This window comes from Morone saxatilis, unplaced genomic scaffold (assembly GCF_004916995.1).
Source record: "Morone saxatilis isolate NCDOM2014 unplaced genomic scaffold, NCSU_SB_2.0 Contig8, whole genome shotgun sequence".
NCBI classification, from domain to species: Eukaryota; Metazoa; Chordata; class Actinopteri; family Moronidae; genus Morone; species Morone saxatilis.
In genome coordinates this window covers 25,885,175-25,893,442 of record NW_023340257.1, presented here as the reverse complement: position 1 = coordinate 25,893,442, position 8,268 = coordinate 25,885,175, and the positions used below count along the sequence as shown (strand labels likewise).

Genomic DNA, 8,268 nt, shown 5'->3' with positions numbered 1-8,268 from the left:
CAGCATCTTGGGAGGCAGAGAGGACAAAATGGCTAATGTGTCCCCGCCGCTGCTGCTCCCTCCACCAGGCCTCTGTCTAAGCAGCACCTCTCTCTCCTCTGTTGCTTCCCCCTCTGCCTCCAGACCCCCGGCCCCTTCCCCTCACATCTCCACCCGCTACAAGACCGAACTCTGTCGCACCTATGAGGAAAGCGGGATCTGCAAGTACGGCACCAAGTGCCAGTTTGCCCATGGCATGGACGAGCTGAGAGGCCTCAGCAGGCACCCCAAGTACAAGACAGAGCCATGCCGCACTTTCCACACGATAGGCTTCTGTCCATACGGTGCCCGCTGCCACTTCATCCACAACGCTGATGAGCTCCAGGCTGACAACGCCGCTGCACCTCCTCAGAAACAGAAGCTGAGGCCTCCTCTGCTGCGCCACAGCTTTAGCTTTGCAGGCTTCTCCTCCTCTCCACAGACTTTCCAACCAGTCGAGGAGTCGCATCCTTCCTCCCACCTCTTCGCCCGGGCCTCCTCTGTCTCCCCTTCTCCATCCTCCACAGGCAGCCCAGATCTCCTCTCCCCTCTCTTCCCTGAGCCAGGTGCACTGAAGCATTCCTCCTACCCCTTCTCTGGTATCACCGACCTGGCAGGAGACGGTGGTGATTCAGCCCTGCGCTTCTACGCAGTGACCGATTCTGTCAGCGCCAGGTGTCCCACCTCTACCTTCACCTCCAAAAACCCAAACCTCCCATACCACCTTCCCCAGCAGCTGCCGGTTTCCCTCAAGCCCCCCCCTGGACTTCAGCGCTGTTCCTCGGCTGACTCCCTCTCTGAGGAAGGCTACACCTCCTCCTGCTCCCTCAGCTCTTCCTCCAGTGGCACAGAGTCACCGAGCTTCGAAGGCCGGCGTCTGCCCATCTTCAGCCGGCTGTCTGTTTCAGACGAGTAGAAGGGTTTTACCATGGGGCTGAATTTAATCAGGGATAGATGCCCTAATTGTTTAACTCTATGTGACCAGAATCTGATGTTGGTCTTTTGTGGCCCACTCTAAAAACAAAAGAGCAATATAGGGTCAGTTTAGAGTTCAGATACAAGTTGCAAAGGATTAAAACAATAGGTTTTTATTTCCTTCCTAAATCCAGCTGGTAAACGTACCTAACTTTGTGCATATTGCATTTCTCATCCAAGCAGTTGTAGCGCTGCTCAGTGTTCGTCCAGTTTTAGCTGACTTCTCTCTTTGTTTTATTGTTATTTTTTGTTATTTTGAAATGCCATTGTTACTGCTGTATACTGTTGTATACCCATTATTAGAGAATACCTGGAGGGTACTTCACTTAGCTATCCCTGCTCAGTGGGAAGTTCTGTGTGAGAATTTCCTGTACCCTGACTTTAGGATTTTAAGATAAGTGCCGTTTGCCCTATGTATGACTGGTGTGCTATCCACTTTTTTAATATAGCAATGTTGTTTTTTACAGATCTTATTTCTTATCTTCTTATCTTCTTCAGTGATGCCAGCCTGCAGCACTTCTCCAGTCATATTTAGGGCTCTCCGACTGTATGAAACCAACCTCTTATCCACGAGTAAGAGGGTTAAATAACTGTATGCTGTCACTGATTTATTCATTGGTTGGTTGTATGGCTGTGGCCACTTGATTGTATTTGTCAGCCAATTGAACTGCCTGGCAAGGATTCGGCTAAACTGCCTTAGCAACAACAAAAAATAGCACAAGTGTAGGCAACCCACTGACTCTCTCTAGTTACCAAAGTTGACGTTAGATTTGCCCTAACCTACTAGTACTGTTAACACCTAGCCTAGCCATTAGCCATGACAGGTAATACACAGTGTCGATGATTATTATTATTATAGCTTAACACTTTTCTAGACTTATTTATTGCTTTGTGTATAATTTGTTGTTTGCTTTGTGATTGTGTTTATGCATTTTTTGTAATACCAGAGAAATGATGCTTTATGTATGCATTCATGATGTCCGTTACGCCACCCAGTAGCTTTAAAAAGGCTCGCGGAGAGGAGAGGAAAGGAGGAAGAAAAAAACATTTTGGCATTCTATATGTATGTTGCCTTATTGGCTATTAGGCCTGGCAGAAATCAGGACTCACTGGATTTTCACATTAAAAGCAGTCTGAACTTTAGTGAAACATTCTCTGTCTGTAGCGTGAGCGCTACTTCCTGCGGTTGCTGTGAGCATACAGTGAGTCTACTCTCCTCTCCATCAAGCCTCACCCCTCTGACTCTAATAACATTTCCCCAATTCTTTAGTGCTGTTATCTGAATACAAAGCAAAACGATGGTGAAAGAGGCGCACGTTCATGGCCTCAGTGTGCGTCAGAAGTATACAAATGTGGGTACACTATGACCATCAGTTTAGGAGCTACACAGCCATCAAAAGAAAGAAAAAAAACTGTTAATGATAGAACAGTGTGAATGTGTGTGTGTCGGGACTGCTGTATTACTGCATTGTGGTGTTAGTGTGTGGAAATTCCTACCTGTTTAAAATCCTGTGTGCTCTCTTCTTCTCTTGTGATGTAAACAAACAGGTGAAAAGGTGACCTTTGTTTATAGTTGATGTTTATCTATCAGAGTTGCCTTGACGACAATGTGTTTGTAGGTTGACCTCTGTTGCACGCTAGCTAGCTAGCTAACTCTCTGAGCGGCGGGTGAAATCATGCGAGTTCAGATGAATCCAGGCAAGACTTTGTTTGTTTTTGTCATGAAATCGACTCATCCTGCCCCGATGAGTCCGGAGACGCTCGTTGCTTGTTGCTGTAGCTCATCGTTAGCTTGACTGGACAGCAAGCTGTTTTTGTAACTTTTGTTAACTTAAAGTCTTATTTATTTTGTTTTTCAAAGCAAAACCTATATTGTGTTGTTTGATATTGATTTTGTTTTACATAATTTAAGTGCATTTATTGTTTACATTCCATGGGGTTATGTTGATATCCTAGCTCTTTATCTTAATATATTTGTCCATCTTTATTTCAAAATAAAAGTCTTTGAAAAATAAGAGCTCAGCTGTCTTGTATCACATTACACTCGCATCATTCTATTATATATACATGTCTGAAGTAATGTAATTAAATAAAGAATGTTTTAGGATTTAAGATATGAATAAGGTTATTTTTAGGTTACTTTTTGAGTAGGACAGCATTTTGAGTAGGATAGCATATGCAATATGCAAAAGAATGAAACACCTTACTGTAAGATGATATTCAGCTCCTCCACCCTCTTAGACATCTCTAATTCTAATCCACATCTATCCACAATCTCAATCCACTCCACATCACACTCTACATAAATACTTACGTTAGTTTTCTGCAAGATCATGTCTCATGACTCAGAAGGAAATGACAAGAACTGACTGATTAGCTCAGCTCGATAAGCAGTGCAGGTAAATACATACATATACAGAATATCCAGAATATGAGGGGATGCATCAACATAGAAGGTGTTGGTTTTAGCGCTGATTTAAACTCTTTGACTTCTTAGCACTAATTGATTCCATTTGAAACTTAATTTGTCTTTGGACTTGCTCAGTTTGCTCTTATATAACTGCAATAAATGGCTTAAATTGACAGTATTTGTTTTGATACTCTTTGCTGTGTAAAATAGACTTAAAATCCATGTAAATTCAGTTAATGTTGGGTTGAGCAGCAAATCTTTGTGGTTAACATGATTGAATAACACAAATGTTGGCGAAGCATTCCCACGAGCATCACTTTAAAATGCTGCTGGTGCTTGTAGGGCCTTTACGATCATCTGTGTCTCATTGACACACAAAAGGAACAAAGATAAACTCTTTCTCTTACTTGCGTTTAGGGAATCTCTCAGCCCTCCCCTCTGTGTGTGTGTTTATGTGTGTGTGTTGTGTGTTGTGTGGGAAGGGGAGTGAGTTTTGTTGCAACTCATCTGAACAGACCAATTTAAAGTGAGTGACACTGAGGAGAATGTTTGGGCAACAGATGCTCGAACAAAGACTTCCCAGCACACAATAGGACACAGAGATACTTGTGACTGATTTCCATCTATTCACACAAAGTGGAGCAGAAGTCGACGTCCTCCCCTCTGTCTGTATGTGTGTGTGTGTGTGTGTGTGTGTCTGTGTGTTGGTTGTATAAAAACTAATAATAACTAAACTAATAAAAATCTACATCTTGAAATACTACATTAAAAGTACATTTCCTGCATTTAAAATAATATGTGTGTACAAGTGCAGAAATGTTATGAGCAAAATATACATGAACTAGCAATAACTTAATATGCTCCTGATGAAGATTGGCCCAGTTCAAAGTGTTGGGCAGTTTAATCTATATCTGTTACAAGCGGCTCATATGTTTTTATGTAAAACCTTAATCTGCAAAGTACAACTGCCAGATGTATATAGTGGAGTAAACAGTACTATTTTCCCCTGTGAGATGCAGTGTAATAAAATTAAACATAGTTACAAATACCTTAAAATTTTACTTAATTACACACACCACCAAAAATTAAAACCACTGTCACTCCCAAATCACCTAGGAGGACTTGAAATATAAGGACTAACATTAAACAACAAATAAATCCAAGCTATTAATATTTTATGGAGTTGTTAAAAGTTTGATTGCATATATATAGCAGTTTATGTTGTAAAGTAATCTCATGCTGGAACTTCTAAAGTTGTTTGTGTTTCCATTAAAAATTACAATGAAAAAAAAGTTTGTATTTAAGAAGCTACAGTGTGTGTGTGTGTGTGTGTGTTTGTGTGTGTGCGCGTGTGTGTGTGTGTGTGCATTCTGTCTCAACGCACAGGCACAAGGAGCAGTTGGGTCCTGTAAGTGTCGTTGTGGTGGTGTGTGTAATGTGTGAGAGTGTGCCAACACTTCAGCAGGGTCAGGCTGAGGATTTCCCTCTGGGAATGAAACAGTAGACTGAAGGCAGGAGCAGGATCCACAACCCCATGGCTACTTACCATTGTACTTACCATCAATACCGTGCTGCTTGTGTGTGTGTGTGTAAGACCTTAAAAAGGCCAAGGGCCATCCCTGTGCAGCCCCTCGACCCCTCCCTCCCCTCCTGGTCATGCAGGCCTTTTGTGTTTCCCTGGTTTCTCTTTTCAGGCTAACATCTGTATGCTAATACAGTTCAATGGGAATGGACTGGAATCATCCTGGGAGAGAGGGTGAGGGGCGGCTTCCCTGTCTGTGTGTGTGTGGATAGAGATGGGTGAATGAAGTGATTTGGGAGAATTCAGCAGCAGGAGGAAAGGGTTTGTGCTGGGCTTAGAGAGAGAAGAGTGAAAAAAATAATTATTGATAAATGGGTAACTGAGGGAGGGAACAAATGGGTTTGGGCGAAGTTTAAAGGAGGTGTGTGTATAAGTGGCTGTGTGTGTGGAGGGGTCTCTGAAATAAAAAATGTCCTTAGATAACCCACAAAAAACATAAGAGTTGTGCTGAAGTTGAGGTAAAAGCTGAAATCAATATTTTACTTCCTCCATGTGGAGGCTGTTTTCACATTCATCTGCTGAAATGGTGAAAGATTCTCTCAGCAAGGTGGCCTCACACTGAATCTGAGCTACAGGTACAGTTTGTGTGATTTAGTGGTATCTAGCAATGAGACTGCAACCAACTGAGAATCCCTCGCCCAACCAAGCATGTAGGAGAAACAACAGCAGCAGCACAACTCATAAAAGGCCCTATCTAGGGCCATTGTGCCTCCCTGTAGAAGAGGACAATGGACACACAATTTTCATAGATATTGTAATATTTTACCAATTTTGACCATGCAATCATTAAAACACACTGGAAAAGTGGTTCCTTTTAGCAAAAAGTGTAAATATATTTTGGAAAATTTGGAAAAATCTCCATTGAGATAACAAGTGTGCAGCACAAGTGGTGGAACTGATCCTGTTCACTGTTGGTTTGAGTTACTGATTCTATTTTGGCCTTTTATGTTAACTGTGTGCTGATGGCAGGTTGGTTGTATTGTTTGTTGGTTACAGTCTCTCTGATTGTACTTCCATCTGCTACTGTGCCACTTTCAGTCCCAATGGGAATGTCCCACTGCAGAGGAGTAGTAAAGTAATACTGCTGCTCCTGAAAATCACTTTTTCACATCCTGCACATTCACATACAAGGCATATGAAAAGACGACATCTGGAGAAGAAGAACCTCTGACAGCACCAGTTGTGAAAGAAGCACTCAAATCTTTGACTTAGAGGATGGGTTCACAGTTTTTAAGTCTGCCTTAAAACAATGGTCAGGTCTCGTTAGGAACACTGAAACAGGTTTTGGTTACTGTGATCATTCCTCCTGTTTATACTGACCTTTAAGAGGTCCACTCCTAATGTGGTTCTAATGTAAGTGATCCCTTGTTCTGTGTAAAATACATTCTATAGCTTATCTGAAGATAGTATGAGGCTTCATCAGTCTGAGTTAATGAATTCAAGTGGGGATCTTCCACAGGTACAGTTTTTGTGGTACCAAATTCCCTCTGTGTGTGTCAGAGGAATAATAACACTACTTGGGATGATACCCACTTGATCTGTCCAACCGAGACTGCTGCATTTTACAGCAAGCAAAACGTGTTGCAGTGTGTAAATGGGCACAGAACTGTGAACCGACCCTTTACTGTTAAGAGGTAAAGGTACCTTCGTTCTTTCACAGTGTGAATTTATTGTTGCATCAGAGCTAACATGACAAATATTTAAATGTAACTTATTTACAGGCTTCATTCTTCTTGTTTTGTCATATGTATAGCAGTTACAATACACACACATACACATATATTAATCATTCAGTATATTCAGTATTTTTAAAAAAGAATGTGAAATGAGTAAGAAACAAGTGCATTAAAATTAAGCTGCAGTGTTCTGTTGTTTTTAAAGAGAATGCACAATGCTCACCTTCAACAAAAACATCTAGCAGTAAGAATATTTGTGCAGCTCCCTCTGTTGGTCTATATGAAGCACAGCAGGTTTACGAGGAAAAACTACATAAATAAATCTGCCTTTTGCACCAAAATGTATGTCCACATATGTTCTTTGCACTGTGCATCCATCTGCAGCAATACAATGCTACAGAACTTTAAGTTCATTGTTCAAGAACTGGCTGAGATCCACATTCATCACTTTACCCTGTAAAACATGTTCAAGTAATATTAGTTCTATACAAAGTTGTGTTTAACTGCCGAACTTGAAGCACATCAAACATATCTGTGCTGTGTGTATGTGTTATTACACTGTGATACACACTACATTATAACTACAATGTGCTATAAACACATGCACAACCAGCAAAAACAAGCTGGTTTCTAATTTGAAGGAAAGACTTATCAGGCAGTAGAGTAGATACAGTAGATACTTCCCTCTGGCAGGAGGCTGCGGTCCATGCAGGGGACCAGGAAAACCTTCTCACACAAGAAACAGTTCTTCCCTGCTGCTGGCCCTCAGTTAACAAGCGCCCTACCCCCTTGTCACCCACCCCTGTATATACGAATGCCACTTACATTAATGCCGACCCCCGTGCTTCTGCACTCAACTTTTCTTTTATTATAAAGATTTGTATATTTGTATATTTTTCACATTCCTCTTCAAAATTCTGATTCTGAGTACAAACAAACAATTTTGTTGAATAATGCATATTAAAATGAACACAAACCTTCTGTAGTGTACTTGAATTATTTTTTTTATTTGTACAAACAAAACTACATAAATGTTACAGTGGGTGACTTGAGAAGCTAGAAGTAAACTGGTTCTCTCATTATGGATTACATTTCTCTGAGTGCTAATGTCCACCAATGACAAAGACCCTGNNAGTACATGCACATTTTAGTTTTTCATAAGTTTTTTCACTTATGTTTTTATAATAAAACATAACAGTAAAAATTTTGTGTTTTTGTTTTGGTGGTGGGGCACTTGAAGGGGGTCTTGCCCAGGGTGTCATTCAAGATAGAACTGCCACTGGTGGGGAACAAATAAAGTGTGTGAAATACCCAACTTTACAGCATGAATAAACATGTTTACCACCTGGAACAAAAAACTATGGGGGTGATTTTTTTATAACTCACCTAAGGTTTAAAGTTATGCGTGATTAAGGGCGTGGCCACTTTGAGTGACAGGTGGGTACTGTCAAAGTCAGCTGCTTTCAGTGCAGCATGGCAGGTAAGCTCAATGCGACATCAGACAGATATCAACATCAAAATTCGAGGTCATCAATATAGCATAAACAGAGAATAGCCTCCTCTAATATGACAAATTCCTCCCTTTTCAATCTGCAACCCCAGTCCTT

At 41.2% G+C, this 8,268-nt stretch overlaps 1 protein-coding gene across 1 annotated transcript in view; it reads left to right on the top strand.

Moving 5' to 3' along the window:
* The window catches only part of LOC118342274 (mRNA decay activator protein ZFP36L1), a 4,591-nt gene extending 1,621 nt beyond the window's left edge, over window positions 1-2,970 (top strand). Inside the window, exon 3 of the mRNA XM_035680782.1 lies at window positions 15-2,970. Within this exon, the coding sequence (XP_035536675.1) occupies window positions 15-934 (920 nt within the window). The 3' untranslated portion in view covers window positions 935-2,970. The remainder of the gene's footprint in view (window positions 1-14) is intronic.
* The last annotated feature ends 5,298 nt before the right edge of the window (window positions 2,971-8,268 follow it).